The sequence below is a fragment of the Pezoporus wallicus genome, unplaced genomic scaffold, assembly GCF_028554395.1.
Source record: "Pezoporus wallicus isolate ANWC-B61680 ecotype Strahan unplaced genomic scaffold, APGP_CSIRO_Pwel_v1 contig_5690, whole genome shotgun sequence".
NCBI classification, from domain to species: Eukaryota; Metazoa; Chordata; class Aves; order Psittaciformes; family Psittacidae; genus Pezoporus; species Pezoporus wallicus.
The window spans coordinates 175,773-195,269 of NW_026642407.1; the positions used below are offsets into that span (position 1 = coordinate 175,773).

At 37.6% G+C, this 19,497-nt stretch overlaps 1 protein-coding gene across 5 annotated transcripts in view; it reads left to right on the plus strand.

The window, feature by feature from the left end:
- The window catches only part of PRDM5 (PR/SET domain 5), a 93,020-nt gene extending 79,140 nt beyond the window's left edge, over positions 1-13,880 (plus strand). For 2 of the 5 annotated variants that reach the window (XM_057429905.1, XM_057429906.1), the window contains exons 15-16: positions 9,775-9,879; positions 13,587-13,880. In XM_057429905.1, the coding sequence (XP_057285888.1) occupies positions 9,775-9,879; positions 13,587-13,751 (270 nt within the window). In that variant the 3' untranslated portion in view covers positions 13,752-13,880. Of the gene's footprint in view, positions 1-9,774; positions 9,880-13,586 lie in introns of those variants that run through there. The other 3 variants (XR_008974999.1, XR_008975000.1, XM_057429907.1) reach the window with 3 other exon arrangements.
- The last annotated feature ends 5,617 nt before the right edge of the window (positions 13,881-19,497 follow it).

Below are 19,497 nucleotides of genomic sequence, written 5' to 3' on the forward strand. Positions count from 1 at the left end.
TGATGGAAAACAGAAAGAGTAGAAGCATTTGCAAATGGTTTTTCATCACATGGTTTGAATATTTCATATTTTTAGCTTGAAAGTATAAACGATACATGTAATTTTTATAGCTTGTTTAAAAACCCAATTTCTGGTGGTTGAAACGCTTCTGGCTGTAATGCTCAAATTGTATGTTGCCAAGATAATATTTTAAACATAGAGAAATTAGAGAAATTGTAGGGATAGTACAAGAGGTAACGGGTTAAAACTTAAACAAGGGAAGTTCAGGTTAGGTATAAGGAAGAAGTTCTTTACTGTGAGGGTGCTGAGGCACTGACACAGATTGCACAAGGAAGTGGTAAATGCTCCATCCCTGTCAGTGTTCAAGGCCAGGCTGAACAGAGCCTTGGGCGACATGATCTGCCCATGGCAGAGGGTTGGAACTGGATGATCTTAAGGTCTCTTCCAACCCTAACTATTCTATGAGTCTGTGGTCTGCTGTCACAAAAATGACTTCAGTATAAAGATAGCCTTAGAAGCTAAGGACCTAAGGCCTGATGCAGTATATGCAAGAATTAGTGTCCTGATTTTGGCTGGGATAGAATTTATTTTTCTCCTAGTAGCTGGTTTTATGTTTTCTTCCCTTGTTATTTCCCTTGTCATTATTATCAATATTAGTAGTAGTAGTTTTGTATTATACTTTAGTTATTGGACTGTTAGTATCTCAGCCCATGGGGTTTACAGTTCTTTTGATTCTCCTCCCCATCCTGCCTGGGGAAGGGGGAAGTGGTGGATGAGCTAGCGGCTGCGTGGTGCTAAGATACCAGATGGGTTTAAAACATGACAGCCAACCTTGAGTTAATTCTGAGTTTTATTTGTGAATTTCATGGGAATAGTTATAAGTCACAATAGGTATGGAAACTAGGCAGTCTCCTGTAGAGATTCTTGTCTTGAAGTCAGTGTTTCAGCTTGCTGCTGGGACAGTACAAAAAGAAAACTGTCGATATCCAGATCCTGAGTTAAACAGCCTTTTGAAAGCACTCATTTGGAACTTTAAACAGCACCCTCTATTCTTTTTTTAAGCTCAGAAGAATATTAAAATAAAGTACTGGAAAAAAGATGCAAGAACAGTATTGACGATTGTGACATAATTTCCCTTGTTCTGTTTCCCAGGAGATATTTGGGCTTCAGAAAGTTATAACAAAGGTCATGTGTTCTAGAAACATCATATTATGCTGTGGCCCTCCCCAATAATATTGGGTACTAAATATAGTCCTCTATGCACATGACAGTGCGTAATGAAACAAGATGAGGTGTTGATTGAATTTTGAATTTTTTTCAATATTTCCCTATTGGTGCGACATGAGTGAGTTCCCAAGCATCTCTCTGAGGATGATAACTTTGACAGTGCTCTGGTTTCCTTGCCTGTGGAATCTGTGTGTGTGTACAGAATACAGAAGGTTTTAATCCCACTGCAGCTATATTTTAACACCTTTTTTTTTTTTTTTTTTTTTTGCAATGTTGACTGATGATCACCTTTTACTCATAGATTGAATATGTTTTGGGGTGGTTTTTTTTGTTCTTTTTCCAAGAGCAGATCAGCATCTGTTGAATATTCATCATGGCTGATTTAAATAAACCCTCCATCACTAAATCTTAGGAAGATTAGTTATTTCAGTGGTTTAAAAAACTCCAGGGAAACAATCTTTAAAGACTGTAGGTAGCAAATAGGTAGAACTACTGTGGAAAATGGGAAGTTAATGGTTTTGTAAGGTCCAACTAATTGCATATGCTACAACTTTTGAACAAATAATCCTTTTTTTTTCTTCTGGCAGCATTTCAGTTAAGATGTGTGGCTTTATTTTCATTACAAGCTTTATTGCAAGAATTTCAGATAGTATTTTTTCAAAGCTCCCAAAACTGAATTGAGAACTTTTTGAACAAAACCATCAGTCATTTCTAATAAAAGTGACTTTTTATGTACATTTGCCAAATCCTGTCTGAATTGTTTCAGCAGGAATGTTTCTGTGCCTGTTCTAGTTATTGGAAATATTTTTTTAAAGGCTTTTACTTCTAAAGTGAGGAAACGTACTTGTAAAGTGATTGTTTATTGAGTTTTAATCATTGTAAGATTCAAGTCCCTACTATTTGTGTAGGGTTGTAAATTCTCATCAGCCTTTGTCTTCCTGTGTCAACATTATTTTAGTAATTTAATGCAAGTCTTAGTAGGCAAGTCTTTAATGCAAGTTTAAGTAGGCCTCTGTCTGTGGGTGAGCCACTTGCTGTAACTTCCAATCCCCTCCCAATTACTAAGAAAGCATCTTGTTAGTTCTTGCCCATTTTTCACACTGAAATATGAAACTGGACTCCATTAACTCGCACCGTCTGTGATCTGAAGTGTCTTAGGTTCCCTTCTCATCAGGGTATGTGTTGCTAGTGGTGATGACCTAGCAGAAAGTATCACTGATGGTTTTTTCCTGACATTAATCAGATTAGTCCTTTTTTTAGGGCTGAAATGGAGGAAAGAAGGAGATTGTAAACCCAGGAAGCTGGAAAATAGTAACAAAAAAAAAAAAAACAACAAAAAAAAGGAGGAAGAGGACAATTAAAAGCAAGTGGCTTCCTCCTAAATCTGTTGTTCCCACCCAGAACCACTTTGCTGTCCTGCAGGGTCTAATGAGGAAACACACTTGCACCATGAACAACCAGCTGATGCACTGGTAAAGGAGATCACTACTGGTGCTGCCAGGAAAAAGTGGCGGGTCGTAGTAGTAGGGGACTCTACTTTGAAAGGAACAGAGGCACCTATCTGTCAGCCTGACCCAGTCTCAAGGGAGGTGTGTTGCCTACCAGGGGCATGGGTCAGGGATGTTGCAGAGAGGCTGCCTGCTCTAGTAAGTCCCACTGTTACCCACTTCTAGTAATCCATGTGGGTGCTAGTGCTATATATAGAACATAAAGAAGTACTACAGAGTCCTGGGAGGGGTGGATAGGGGCTCTGGAGCTCAGATAGTCTTTTTGCCAATTCTCCAAGATAAAGGAGAGGACCTTAAAAAGGCTAGGAGGATTGGCCAGGTTAATAAATGGTTAGAGTGGTGGTGCCATAGTCAGGGGTTAGGGTGTCTTGAACATGGGACTCACTTTAGTAGGCCAGGTCTACTGGGGGCTGGTGGAGCTGGTCTGATAAAGAAGGGAAAGAGCAGTTTTGGTAGGAGGCTTGCCAGACTGGTCAAGGTAGCTTTAAATTAGATGTGTTGGGGGAGGGGGGTATCATTTCACCTGAACACACCCAGACAGTTGCCAGCACCTATAATAAATGCTCAGAGCAATGTAGAGATACTCCAGCCGCTCCAGCCAATGAGCCAACTTCATTTGGAGCTTGGCTCAGATGCCTCTATACAAACACCTGGAGCATGGGGAACAAAGAAGAGGAATTAGAGATGTGTGCACATCTACGGGGGTATGATATAATAGGCATCACAGAAACATGGTGGGACAAGGGGTAGCAGGTTAAAACTTAACCAGGGGAAGTTTAGATTGGATATAAGGAAGAAATTCTTTACTGTTAGGGTGTTGAGGCACTGGAATGGGTTGCCCAGGGGAGTTGTTAATATTCCATCTCTGGCGGTGTTCAAGGCCAGGTTGGACAGAGCCTTGAGTGACATGTTTTAGTGTGAGGTGTCCCTTCCCAGGCAGGGGGTTGGAACTCAATGATCTTCAGGTCCTTTCCAACCCTAACTATTCTGTGATTCTGTGATTCTAAATGTAAGCATCAGCTACATAAGCCACCCTTGTTTCAGTAGGCGCTTTACTGTCTTTCTTACTGCATTATACCTTAATTCCCAGCCCTTCAATTAAGGTGAAAGTTGGTCTTTTTAAAAGAATTGAGTGATATATTGCATGTCACCACTTCATTGATAGTGATACTACCGATCACTCTCCTTACATGTAGAAGAAACATGTGCGTTAATGCTGGAATTTGCTGAGGCTCGGAGGTTTTACCACAGCTGCTATCTAACAGGTTTTCTTGTAAAGAATTGCTCACTTGGTCTGGCCCTCAGCATTTTCTGGTGCTGGCTGTGGGGGGTTTCTAGACCAAGCAGAAAGATTCGTCCTATTCTGTAGGACTTCTGTTACTCATTTGTCACTGTTTGTTTAACTTTTGGTAGAACTTTGCTGTTAGCGAGTGACTACAAGTTAGATTGCAGGTTGCATATGGCTGTGCATCATGAGCCCTGTTTTAGGCTGCTTTGAGTGGACTCTTTTACAGGCTCCTGAGGTCATGCTTTTCAGGCTGTTGGAGCCTTGAACCTTCTTTCAGTTCACATTCAGGCGGAGTTTTGGGAGAGGATGATCCCTGTCATGTGCAACTGGCTAGAGAGCTCCTGAGTGTGGTTTGAGGGGCACATCAGCATTAATAATTAGTAATAATTGAAACAAACCTTTACTGATACTAGGAAAAGGTTTAAAACACACAAAGCAAAGGGTTTATATAAAATACATGTAAACTCGGCATCATTGCCTCAGTGCCTAAGGTGCCCTTTAGATAACACTTCCTGAAGTGTGTATTTGTCACTGTCATCCTGGACTGTAAGTGGGGAGCACCACTGTCTTTTCTGCGTTTTCAGCTGGCAAAGCTATATGATTTCCAGGGCTCTATTGGAGCAGTTAGCTCTTGGTAGCAGCAAGCCTGACTAGTGTATTTTAATGTTGTCTGGCTTGTCATGTTTGTTCATTCTGGGCCACATTTTTCCATTCTTGCAGATTTTTTTCAAAAGGATTTTTGTTCTTACCCTGTGTTCAAGCGATAATGCAAATACATGTGATGATACTCGTTAAGAGTAATACAGATATTTTCAAATTGCCCACGTAAGGTTTGAAAACAGATGTTATTGTACCTGCATCTCATGTACGAGGCATTGTAAGGCTTTCTCTTTGGGAGCAAAGAAAAGCTCTTTGTTTTAGAATAATGAAAGAAATTAAAAACAAGAAGAAAGAAAATTAAGCTAAAGGATGAGCTATGTATTTTAAAATATTTTGCTATCAAAAATACAGGCTGGTATTTTTCTTGAGCTCTGTGTTTCCTGTTGTGAGAATAAATCTCACCCAAGAAAAGTTCCATACCTACTGTTTTCCAAGGAGTTTAGGTTGAGACCTTTTCAGGCTTATTCAGGTTTTACCAGGTATCTTCATGTATGTACTGGGCCTTACTATTTTATTTTTTTTCCCCAAATGTATCATGTTTGTCTCCAGATTTGTCTTGTTAAACAGATCAATGTATGTCTCCAGAGGAAAAAAAAAAAAAAATAAATTTATTTATCTTTTCTCTCCTGTGTCATCACCTCATGCCTGGCAATTTTCACACTTCTATCACAAGTGTATATGTTTACAACTAATATATGATTCAATGTACTTTTCCATGTTTTTCTGAACTTCTTTTAATGTTCTGTTTTCAGCATATAGAAAATGCAGATACAGCAAGTTGATGGTCATGTGAAACGTAACATGATCAGTATGTCTTACCCCAAGATGCTAGCAGTTCTAATTAGATGTGTGCTTAGATGTATGAACATGATCTAAAAGTACAAATGTGCAATATGTGAAATTCTCAAGTATATCAGAATTAAATCTGCTGAATTCAGTAGGATAAAAAAAATGATCTTAAGAGAGTTTCAATCACAGCTGTGTGATTTTAACTGTACTTTGTATGTCAGTTAAAACCCAAGTGCCCAAGTGTTAAAAAGGTTTATTGATTAACATTTGTGCAGTCAAGAAATTGACTTTCTGAGTAGTTTAAGTCTGCAATCACTGTAGGAAATCAATAATTAATCTAAAGAAAAAATAGTAAAGAATAAGTTCTCTTGAGTGTAGCTTCAGCCCAGTTTTAATTTGCTCCTGCCACCTTGGAAAGGGTTACTACAACTGTTATTAACTCGCATTTATTTGAATCTTGAGCAGTGATTTATTTGATTATAGTAGTAGCTAATGTTTTTCTTGCTCTTGCTGTTCAGCTTACGTAATAGTTCTAAATTCAGAATTAAAAGGTTATTTGGAGATACTCCTACCAAAGTAATTCATGTTTTACCTGTGTAATCAATTTTACCAGGTATGCAGAAAAAAACACATGCAGTAGTGCTAAGCTAATATACATAATGCGTTTATATTTTCTTAAGTGAGATATCGTCAACTACAGCAACAGTTAGCAGTTCAGATATTCTGGATTTAAGTATTTCCATCTGCTGTGATTGCAGGATACTCTGTACGCGTTCTATCAATTTGTTAAAGGTGCTGTCAAATGGCCTTGAGAATATGTTGTGTTCTGATGTCTTCCTAATGCAAAGCACAATATGCATAGAATTCAAGGTAGTCATTTATGATTCAGCTATCCACAAACAGATGTATTGCAGACGCCGTGTATTCCAGACGCTGTTTTATTTGTCATATTTGTTAAAATGTTGAATTTCTCTCAGTTTTAACCCAGTGAAGTGAAAATCGTCGGAGATGGGAGCTTCTAAGTTAGTGTACCAACCTTATGGCAAAGCACCTTGCAGAATACTAAGTCCCATTTGGGTTCTCCTTGGCTTTTTTTTTAAGAAGCAGGAATGTTAAAAATCCTGATCTACATATTTGTTATTTATATCTGATATACTTTAAAATGTAATATTAAATCACTGCAGTATCAGCTACATCCTGCCTTCCTCACTCTTTCTGCTCCCTTCCTCATTTATGTCATCAATAAAAGAAAACATGTCATCCTTTGGCTTTGCTGCCACCATAGTCGTGGCCTTGCAGATGCTTTTTGAACAGAAGGTAGATTTATAGTACTAGCAGTTGCTAACTCCTTTGAGGTCAAACTTAAATGGTTTTCCCAGTGACCTAATTGTTGACACTTAGCAGGTTTTTCCCTTTGCTAGATTTTTTAAATTTGTCCAGCTTTCTTCTAACCTTATCACTGGTCCCTGTTGTCCTTCTGTGGTGGCATTAACTTTCTGTCAGACTTACTGCTGTGGGTTTTATCTATTTGGGGTTTATTTTCTGTTCGCATTTAGAGCAGTGATGCTTATGCCAAGCCAACATCATCTTTCCCATTTACAAATGTTGCCTTCTCCAAGTATTGTGCAATGGAAATTTGTTATGAGGGGAAGAAGCGAGAGAGGGGAAAGGAAAAACACAGAATATTTTGTTTCGAAGAAATTAGTCTCTGAGAATGATGTCTTCTTCAAAACTGGCAAATAAGTCTTTCTCTGGAGAGAGAGGTAAGGCCAGGTTTTGCTCTGGACAACACTACTGATTTTACTGAAATGGACACAGATGAAGGGTAGCTTAGCTTAGGGGAGAGGCAGCTAATGTGAATCAGAATTGTGTCTGCTGAAGTCACTGGAATATACAGATGTAAGGAATATAAAATTAGATCAAAGACAGGTTTAGATGTGTTTCCGGCACAACATATGTGAATTTGAATACAAATGCCAAGGAGATGGTTAAATACACCCTTTTTGGCCATAGGGAATAATAAAAACAGGCAAACATAACTGTGGGGAAGATATTACAGCCCAGGTTTGTGATTTCAGCTTTAGAGAGTTTAGAATGGCTGTTCCTCCAAAGTGGAATCCTGAAGTCCATTTCACTCTGAAATCAGTAACGTAATCATAATCAATCATAATAATACCTGAAGAACAAGATGATAAAAAGGAGCAAGTACACCTGGTACAGTTTGCAATAATGAACGTTTTCATAGGTGTTGAAGATGCACACATCATGTACTTTGAGCTTTCTGTGGAGCAACGTACACAGAGAAAGGCTGTTTTCAAAGAACTCACAGAAAATGCAGTTTATGTTAACCACAATGCAAAATCAATTAAGGGGGGTGTTGCAGAAACCCGCTGTACATATTTACCTATCATTATTGCATATTCATACATTTCCTTAAAAATTACAAGCCTGCTCCATGATGTCTTTAGTCAGTCTAGCAGAATTCCCTGAGATGAATTTTTTGGTCTAGGTGATGATTTTTTAAGATCAGCTCAGATATCCTTTAGGTAATTTGTTATGTTTTACTCCATACTGAAGAATCATGGAAATTACAAAAAGATAATGATGAAAAAACCGCAAAGATGATAAGGATGTGTAGGGAGAATCTTGCACAGAAAAGCTCATTAGCGGCTTCCCTTTAGGCCAGTTTGATTATATGCAGCTGGGCACCGTATACTCAGCCTCTGTCAGTATAAAAATTCGTCTTGCATCATGCTGAAATGTACTTAATTTGTCTCATGATTTACTCATGTCTGAAATTGAAACTGCTGGAGAAATGCTTTTTCCTGTGTACGCTACTTAGGACGTGGTTTCAGTGAGCTCGAGGACTCCTGCTACTAGAAGATGAGAAGTTTATGTCTGTGACGCTGCCTTTTCTAGGAAACCTAATGGGAGGGTACTCCGTAATGAAAAACCCAGTGTTCACCTGCACCGCGATCTCTAGATCTGCAAAAACCTACCCTACTAAAGAGAGAGCCTGGGACTTACCCAGAACAACAGTGGTTTGTAGTCCATTGTATTATGTGTACAGTTTATGCTATAGAGTACCTGGCAGGATTCGGCAAGATATGGAGACCTGATTTTCCCCTACAAGCTGAGAACAGTAATTAATAACCAGAGAATTTTTTCACTTTGTAGCTTCAACACCTAAGCTGAGTTGTTCTTTCTCACTTATCCTTGGATTCCGCGTTATCTCCCAAAGGACCATTAAGATTGCTGCCTATTACTTGTTAATTCATAGACTTGGCATTTTTGTTGCTTATTGATTTTCAGTCTTGGTTTCAACTGAATTTAGTAAAATTCAAAATTTTACTGAAGAATTACATCATTGCCTAAAATACCCATCTTTAGAACTTAAGCAATACAGAATTAGAGGCCACAGTAAAAAAAAAAGAATGAAAGAAGTGTGATTGATTCAAAAATAAAGGTGCCTCTAGAGCATCAACATTTTAATGAGGCAATGTGCAGTGCCATAATAATAACTTTTACATTTAACTGATTCATTTAAATACTGTTTTCCATACAGTTCTTTTATCACTTTAGTGGAATAAATGAGGCATTATACCTTATGTAATTTTCTATATTAAGGAAGAACTTTACAGAAGAAAAGCTTTATAGAAATGGTTTTCCGTACATACATCTATTTGAGGCTACTAAGCTTGCAACTTTTATAACATCATGTATTACAGTAGCTGCTAACCAATAGTTCTAATAAAAATACAGATGGCTTGGTTGCCATCTGCTCTTCTTTTGAGAACCTCCAATGAATATGTGATCAACCTTCTGTCACCACTTTTCAAATAAATTTTTTTCTCTACCACATGGTTTCCTTGTATCCCTTCTTCCTCTCCTCACCTCTTCCCCTGTTTGGAAACACACTGACAAACCTGAGGTTTTTATAGTTATCTTACTTGTCTTTATGCTTTAAGCTTTTGTGGAAGAGAAAGGAAAGTACCTCGGAATTTCATGTGTCTGTACCTTTCACATTACAAAAAACAGATTCCCAAAATGGCTGGTTTTGAAAGACTAGAACAGATAATTAATTCTTAAGTGGGTGTTAAAGTGGAAACTGTCAGGCCACGGCTTTCCCAGCTTTACCTTCATCATTTGAAAGTAGTTTTTCTGTTGTTTTCACTGACTGTAATCCCTTAGAGAGAACATAAAACTTGCACCATCTAGGATGGAATTTCACTCCTTTAATGACTTGGGCTCTGCGTTTACTCACTTTCACTCATTTTCACTCACTGTTGTCATTTCATACAGGAAAAGCCGTACCAGTGTTCAGAGTGTAATAAGGCTTTCAGTCAGAAGCGTGGCCTAGATGAGCACATGAGAACCCACACCGGAGAGAAGCCATTTCAGTGTGATGTGAGTCTGACCCTTTGTCTTCTTGACTTCAACACAGCACCAGGACTTACTTACAGTGAGATTATAGCCTTGCAGCTATTGGCTGTGGTATAACGTTACACTTCGTAGAGTCTTTGATTGTCTAACTAATGAAAAGACCATTCAGGAAATTTTATGTACCTTCCCCACTTGCCAGAAGCTTTGTACACCCTGTTATTTTATGGTTTTGGATCCCTTAAGAGTTATTTTCACCATTAATGCAATTTGGATGTTGCAAGTTACAAATTCATGCAGGTTAGGTTCCCGTACATGTTTTATGACAGATTAATATTTGGGGATTAGCTTTTACAGGAAAAGGTACTTAATTCATTACATGTAATCTGAATGCTTCTGATGTTGGATGACACAAATATGAATTCAGAATTTCCAGTTTCTATTTACTGGAATCTGGTCTGATATTTTCAACATGTGTTCTTTTTTTTTCTTAATTGTGCATTGAAGAAAGCATGGATGTTGTATATGTTTACTGAAATGCAGCATATTATATTACAGTTCATAGATCACTGTCAAGTCCCTTTCGTTCAGCATATCCCATTGTGTATACAACATATCTCACAACTTTTTGGAAGGTAGGTGGGGAGGCTGAGTGTGCAGAGACTTTTGGAAAAAAATGTTGAGAATTAGCAAAAGCCAGAAGGTAAGTTGTTGCTCAAGGATTTGGAGGGTATCAGGTTAGGATATAGAACTGGTGCTTTTCAGTTGTCCAGGTGACTATCATGGTGTGCTGCTTAATACACACTTGGAGAGTGTTGAAAGTTTTGTTTTCAATAGTTAGCCCTTATTTCATGTGTACTCCAGTTACACAGGTTCTGGGGTCATAGAAAATGTTACGCAGAACAGACCATTCCTCCAGAGCTCTCACATTGCATGTTACCAGATGTTTCAGCAGAAGTTACAGGAAAACCAGTAGTGGGCAGTTACAGAAAAATGTACCTATGGGGGACATTTAGCTTTCCAATACTTTTTACACTCAGATATTCTCACCTACAATTTTTTTGTCCTGCTACAGATAGCTGTAGGTGTGCTCATTATTTTTGTTATGACTTGAGTGGTAATTTATCGCACAACTTCCGCAAATTCTTAACTGTGGATTTTGGGGAGGAGAGTGTATGTCGGGTTACTATAATGGAATTTCAGTACCTTTTAGTTCTTTCCTTAACAGAAGCGGTTAATAGCTATTCCATTCATTGTTCTCTGTACATGTGCCATGTACCTTCTTAGTCAACTCCTGTGAAGTTTTTTCTCTTTCCAGCGCTTTCCATGACGTTTTCCCATGTTCATAATAATTTTTGTTACTATTTTCTGGATTTTTTTTTTTCCCTGTTTTCTCATTAAGGTAATTGGCAAGTCTGTAAGACAATGCCCAGACCTACTAAAAATCCTTTAAAGGTGAAAAACAGGCTGTGTTTTTTTTTTTTTCCCTGTTCCCATTGGATGTTTTAAGGGAGTAGCAATATTACTGGCATAGCCTTACTCATTAAGGTAATTGGCAAGTCTGTAAGACAATGCCCAGACCTACTAAAAATCCTTTAGTACAAATTGAATATTCCTATTTTAAGGTGAAAACTCTAATATTTATCACAAAGTGAAAATAACTGAAGTATGGAAATAGAAATATTTTTTTTTCCCCTAATAAATTAGATTTCTGTCCTCTGAAGACCAGCCTGTTTTTTACTGGAAGGCCAACTGAACTTCAGTTGCCTCAGAGACCACAGATTATTCTTTGAGGGCAGAAAGGTCAGGGTACTGCCTGTCCTGGTTTCTTTCCGGTACAGTGTTTCCCTCCACTCTGCCTTTAGTTGGCCCTACACTTACTTTCAAATGTCAGTCTCTTCGATCCTCCCTACTTGATCAAAACTTTGATCATTTTGAAGAGATTGATTAGATTTCAGGTGCACATTAGCAGGTATGGTTGTAAATCTCTAAAATGTCAGTCTTACTTATAAACTTGAAATCTGAAGCAGACTCTTAAAAAAAAACCACAAACCAAAACTTTTGTGCATAAGCACAGCACAGGGTGTATTATATCATATGATCCTGTGCTTTCCGTGTTCTTTTTGAAGAAGTTAGGTAGTAGAACATGCTGGAGCCCTGAAGGAACATCAGGACACATTATACTAGTTATATGAGCATTATAAATGAAAAAAACGTAGTTTAGGACTCTGTTAGAAGCTGTTTACTTTAAAAATTAAGAGAGGCATGTAAGATACAGAGATCACGTATGTACCTTGTATGCGTGTATATCCTTGATTGGCTTCCTGGCTTCCAAGAAACATGTTGGTGTTTACAAGTATATGATACTTCTAACACGTTGAGTCTTGTGAGCAAGCATGTTGTTACAATTAGATAAACATTATGAGTTCACTTTTTATGCTGTGTGGAAGAGGAACAGAAAATGATATTTGGCAAAAGCAGTACTAAGACCTCACCAGTGGATGCTGTAGGTGGTATTCCTTGTCACATAACAAAAGGGTGACTGTTGCTTGGGTCTGAAAGAGGTTGGAGAGTTACATTTGCTATATAAAAGTACTTGATTGTGTGATAAATCCAAAACTATTTGATTGCAACCGGACATGCAGTGTTCTTGTTTGGGGAAAAATTATTTTGGATACAAAATTTGCCTCTTTTTTATGGTTATTGGTTTCTTTTGCCTTAATTGGCATAAAATACATATACTGTAGGCCAACATTATCTACTTGGTTAGTCAGCACTATTTCAAAAGGAATCAGTAATAATTCAGCATTTTCATTACTAGGTTGGTACCAATATGAATTTAAAACTTTATTTTCATAAGGAGAGATTGTGCTGGGTTTCTTCTCTGTGGAAGACATTTTGCCTGGAATGCACCTGGAATTTGAGGATTGCAGGCCAATGGGTGTTCATTCTTATTTAATTATGTGATTCTTTCCTATTTCATTTGCCAAATCAGGAATTGCGAGCATGCTTCCTTTCTCCTCCCCATCCCCTAGAAAATACATGCATACTGTATGTACCTGGATGGAAGGTGAATGTGACAATGTAACTGCATGCTTTCAGTTGATTTAGTGTCTTCCCTACAGATCCTTAACTGTTCATTCTAACTTCTCGTGGCTGGACTTGTTCTTAACCTTTCATTTTGACTTCAGCACAAGAATTTTTTTTAAAGTGATGTTTTTAGTATGGCAGTGTCCTCTATAATAATTATTAATCTTTCTTGAAGTCTTCAGAGCTTCTTTTTTTCTCACTCCTCCCTCCTTGTAGCTGAGCAAGTTGAACTGATTTTTTAGGAACACACAGATGTCATTCTGGAAGTCAGGAAGGAAATACTTCATATGAGGTTGAATTACTGCATCCCAGATATAATAATATTTAAAAAAACCCACAACCGTGAACCAAACCCACACACAATAAAATATAACTGGGACACCCCAGTGTGTTGATATTTTGAAGACTAGATCTTTTTCCTTTACCAGCCCCCATGCCTGTGGTACCACGGTTACTGTATGACATTGAAATATACCAGACAGAGTAAGGTGCTTTCTGAAGCAGTTATTCTTCCAAAGACCAGCTCATTTATTAAGTATTGCAGTTACATCTGGCTGTGGCCTCAGTGATAGCACATAAAGGGTTCTATACATGCTTGAAATTTTAAGGCTTCTTTTTTCTTTGTCTTGTCTTCACTGCCTTAGGTTTGTGATTTGTCCTTCAGCCTGAAGAAGATGCTGATCCGACACAAGCTGACTCACAACCCCAATCGACCGATGGCAGAATGCCAGCTTTGCCACAAGAAATTTACTAGAAATGACTACCTCAAAGTGCACATGGAAAATGTCCATGGTGAAACCGACAGCTAATTGTGGCATATGTGAGAGGAAAGGATCTCATGCTCTGAAGTTCTCCATTTGCGTGTGTACAAACTCCAGACTTATCACCTGATTTGTAAGCATAGTCAAGAGAAACAATGGTTATGTGTTCACAAATTATTTTTCCTACTTTTTTTTTTTAATATACTACTAGGAAAAAACAAAAGAAAGACATTTACCTAAAGTAAAATATAGCTTGAAAATAAAAAGATGAAGATTAAAGAACTTTAGGAAAATTTTATCCTCATAAAAATGAAACTAAAAAAAAAGCTGTAAGCAAACTTCACTTTCTCAATTACAGCCTTACAAACCTAGATATTAGTACCTGGAAATAGGGGACATTTGGAACTAAACCCTGTCTGCAACTGTATTTCTGTATCTAAGTTTCAAGAGTCCATTAAAATTCTTCAATTTGAAACCATGCAGAATTTGTCATTCTGATTGACAGCTGATTCCATGCAGACATATTTTATCCAGATATTACTTCTTCACTTTATTGTAACATGATTGTGTCTTCCTTTATTTCCAGCTTTCTCGTTAATACATGAAGCTTGTTAACTTGAGTTGGTTCTTGAGATGCCAAATGTACAGGTACAGAAACAATGGAAATCTGTCCCAATAAGTATTTTTGTATGAGCATTAAGAAGGATTTATTCTGGTTACATGAGACAAGATTGAAGTGAAAACTTGGAGCAATTTATTTTAAATACTGTATTCATACTCATCATTGTGACTGGCAAGGGAACTGGAAAGACATCTGAATGGAGTGGCTTGAGCAGCTACAGTAACCTAGTTAACGTGTATTTGGTTTCTTGGTGAACAGCTGGTTCCCATTGTTCCTTCCTGCTGAATCAGATGCCCCGGATTTCTACATCCCATTTAACTACTTTTCTTCTCTTAATTCTGTTAGTGAACACTGGGAAAAATACTGCTTTACAACAAAGTAACAATCAAATTCTTCATGTTATCAGATTGAGCTGTTTGCTGCAGTAAAACTCTTGAAGAGTTCCCACAGGCCCTCTTGTACTACAACTAGATTACCAAGAAATTTTTATCTACAAGGAAGTAAAACTTCTGAGTGTGATTGCATGTGAAATTCCTGAGTTACCAGTAGTTAATATTAAGGTTCTGTCATAAGTAAACTGTTCATATGCATTCTGGATCTGTCAAGGTTTTGTAAAATGAACTTGAATTGGGACATCTTACTTCAAGTTTTCATGAGAAAAGAATTCAGCTTCCTTATCAACTGCAATAGGCAGAATTATGCTGAAGTGAACACCATAATTCTTTATCTTTTTTCTCATGGTAGACTACTCAAATCTGTTTATCACATGGTTGTTTTTCTACTCGAGCAAAAAAAGAAATAGCAGTAGCAGTATTGCTAGCAGTGGAAATCACTAGCAATAGAAGATGTTAGTATATTTAGTGATTACCAATTCCTTCCTTCTCTACTGATAGTTTGGATTCCATTCTTCTGCATAGAAATCTCTACATGTTCAATTTCGAGACCCAGCACTGGATCCCAATAGTAATCTTTGCCAAAGTCATTCCTTTTCTCCAGAAATAAGCAGAAGAGGCTTTTTGTTTTTCTTACAAGCTGAAGAAGACATGCCACTTAATAGAGGTAATTATATTTATAGGGTCTATATCAGAAGGTCTTAGTTTTTGCTGTGTTTTGTTATGAGACTTTTTGTTTTCAACCTCTTTTCTTTTGTGAGCCTGTAATGTTCCATGACAACAAACTAACAAGTTTATAGGTTCCTTCCCGTTTACAAAGAAGTTGTACACTCAGCTTTCCAGGTTCCCTTTCTTAATAAAGCCATGTGACTTCCTGCTAGCAATTATAACAGAGTTGATCAGGGACAAACAGGAACTATCACTGCTTTCAGCTACAGAAAACTTCGAAGTGATATCTTCCTGTTTATTTCAAAGGTCCTTGATTCAATTTAAATAGGACTAGTTAAGCTTGAATGAGCCACTTGCAAGGTTTCTGCAGGGAAAAGAGTAAGCTTCAGCTGTATCTGCAGATTTGAAATTGGAATCCAGTGTCTCCTAAGTTGATCTGAGTTGGAAAAACAAATAAAGTGTAGTAAAGCAACAGATATAAGGTGTGGACAATAATGTAATTGTACTTTAGTATGCCACAGCAGTTAACAGGTGTGTAAATCCATATGAGGATCCTGGAGAAGACCTGTATATGGAGAACCCAACTTCATATAATTTTTTCTGAAATGTATTGGTTCAGCATGAAAGAAGTGCCTTAGTTGTTACACTGGCGTGTGACAGTAAAGTTTATCACTACCTGTTTTATGTAATTTTGTATTATGTTGTAGCTGCTATGGTGTTATATAATAACATTTATGCTCTTGTTAATTTTAATTAAATATAAAACTTATCTTCCTATAATTTCAGTAGTTATTTGCAGTATTAGTTTTGAAGGGAAACTGCTTGGTTGATGTTTCATGATTTATAATTATCCTGTAACACTTGAATATTTTACTGCATTCAGTTTTCATGTTGAAATGCATGTACTTTTCTAAATTATTTAGGATTCCTGCAGATTTTGAAGGAGAAGTGTAACTATGAGTATTTCACTTCTTTGTGACCACCAGCTATGTGTAAAAGCATACTAAGTTGTGTTCATGCCCTTTTTGTTTCCTGAGAGGTATGTAAAACTTGGAGTCTTTGCCAGTTCCATACAAATCATTTGTTCATATAAATAAAACATATTATATGTGTGCAAATATAGTAGAAATAGGCATTATAAAGATGAGTAAAGAATACTTCCTCTCCTTATTAGGAGAGCTTTTGTTACAGTTTGTCAGACTAGTGTATTTCTAAGTCTGGAGAACTTTAAATTATTGCTACAGTTGTTATAAAAATTAAATTAATATAATTTAAGTATTCAGGCAGCAAAATCAATCCATACCAATGCATGTGTTTTAGTTGTAGTATTCTTAATTATCTGAAAGGAGAAATAGTTCAGCAACTTTTTTTTACATGTATGGGGTGGGACGGCATTGCAAAGGTGATTTTTTGTTTGTTTGTTTGTCTGCCGTTTTGACATCAATAAAAGCCAAGAGTTTGGTGTTAGAAAAACTGAGATCACATTTTTTTATGTTATTCTTCCTTTATATTTCTTTATATTTTTCATTCTTTCATTTGGGCAGTGCGAGCTAAGGCACAGAAAAAAAAAACAACAAACCTGCAAACAAAAAAATGATTTTTTTCTGAGCATTTTGAGAGATGATGCTGTTAAGAAGAAAATCCTTGAGGGGAGAGGGAGGGGTGGGGGTAATTGAACACCTATTCTACATAGGGTTTAGAAACCTTTGCTGCAAAAATGTGTTATATGTTTAGGATTAATAACTGTCTTTGAGAAAAATAGCTAGTTATTGAAGTGAGTACATGAAGAGGAGAATGTACTTTTTTTTTTTACTTGATAAATTACAGTATACCTATTAAGATTAATCATGCTGTGTGTAATCAATAACAGTAGTTAACTAACTGAAGTATTGATCTTGATAATGGCTTCAATAGAACAAGGAATAGACAGGATCAACATGCGAGTGAAACACCTTCTCATGGGAAACACAGGACGTAGGTGCAGGAGGTTGAAGGCCAGCTGCGGGTGATGACTCTTTGACTGTGTCCTCCAGGAACTTTCCGTTTGGGTTAAAGTGGCTGCAGAACTGCCTGAACTTCTACAGGTCCAGCATCTGGCTCAGCAGCTACAGGTGTTTCCACGTCAAGAAATGCCTAGTTCTTTGCATAAGGTGCTTGAACTTAATTGCAGTCGGAGTTAATATGATTTAGATTCACATGAATTCATGTTGCTGAACTGTATAATTGATTTTATATGTAATGCAATATATTTCCATTTGGTTATAGTTTTTTTTGTTTGTGGTTTTTTTTAAACAAAAATGAACAAAAAAACCAACAACAAACACAAAAACAATAAAAAAACACCAACAAACTTTCTCCTTTAAGTGGGAATTACCATTGACAGTCTCCCAGTTGGTATAACATTTGGAAAAGACAGAGAGCATTCCCTTCACGTGATTTTGAGCAATGAGAATTTGAAACCCATTGGTTTAAAGGTAATGGTTACTATTTTAGTGTGTGTGTGTTCTGTTTTGCTTTACTGTCTACCATGGCAAATGAACAAAATTGATCATTAATGAAAATACTGACTTTTACATGGTAAATTGTGCCATGCAGAATAACATGAAGAGCTAGAGATAATCCTGAAATAACATGCAATCACTACAATTTTAGAAGGCTGTGGTTATTTTTTGCCCCTTCTACATTGTAGGATTTTCTGCAGTTCATAACATTCAATTTGTTCTCTTATTTTTCCAGGGCAGTTGGCCCCTCTTGGAGAGAGCTCCATCTCTGATGTTAAGAACAACAGCAGTCTTGCTAGGTCCTTTTGCTTTCTATTCTGATCAGATATTTGGACAAAAGCTGATACATATCATTAATATGATAAATATCCTTTGCACTTGCTATAGTTCTGTTTTGTCTATATGATTGTGACGGATTTGATGCATTTTTTCGTTTCCACCAGCAAGTCTTAATTAGAAACCAGACAAAGGAGGAAATAGTGTAAGTTAACATGGTGCTGGGCATTTTATATTGTTATATTTGAATGTACAGACATAGTTTAGTGAGAGCAATTTGTATATTCTGAGTCAATTTATGATATTAATTATGCTTTTGATTTGTGCTTTGAATGGCAACATTTCATTCTTTGCATTTGTATTTATATGTACCAATACCATTATTCCTCAAAGACCTCTGATTATGGTTTATTTTAATTTTTCAGTTTAAAAGACATAGCATAATAGTAACTCTAAAGCATCACTTCTGGAGGTGGAGGAGCTCAGTGTGCTGTTGTCAGTTTATGATCAGGTAATAATAAAATGTTTTAAGTTCACTTACATACATGTTGTGCACAACTATAGCGATTCCCTTCACACTGAGATTTGAAATCTGCCCATTTGGTTTTTTAGGCTAGTATTAGCTCAGAATGTGATAGCACTTCCAGCACTTCCCAGAGGCAAAAGGATGCTGGGGTATGAATTAGCAGGGCTCATTTGGAGAGCTTTAAACTAGATTCGAAGGGGGATGGGGTCGTTGCTGGGCTTGCCCCAGTAGAGCAGCGCTCCAGAATTAATGAAGACTGGGAGGCCTCCTATAATCCTAGGGTGAAATCGGTGTGCTCAGCTCGCTCCCTGAAATGTCTGTACACCAATGCGCGCAGCATGGGAAATAAGCAGGAGGAGTTGGAAACCTGTGTTAAGTCAGGAGACTATGATCTGGTGGCAATTACAGAGACGTGGTGGGACAGCTCACATGACTGGAATATAGTCATGGAGGGCTATGTCCTCTTCAGGAAAGACAGGCCAGCCAGGAAGGGTGGTGGGGTTGCTCTTTATATGTGGGAGGAACTACAATGCACCGAGTTCTGTCCAGGGACAGATGACGAGCGAGTTGAGAGTCTGTGGGTGAGAATTAAGGGGCAGGCTGGCAGGGGGGATACTGTTGTGGGTGTCTGTTACAGACCACCAGATCAGGGTGAGGAAGTTTACGAGGCCTTCTACAGGCAGCTGAGAGCGGCCTCACAGTCACAGGCTGTGGTCGTCGTGGGGGATTTTAACTTCCCTGATGTTTGCCGGAAGGACCACTCGGCAACCCAGCCGCAGTCCAGGAGGTTCCTCCAGTGTATGGATAA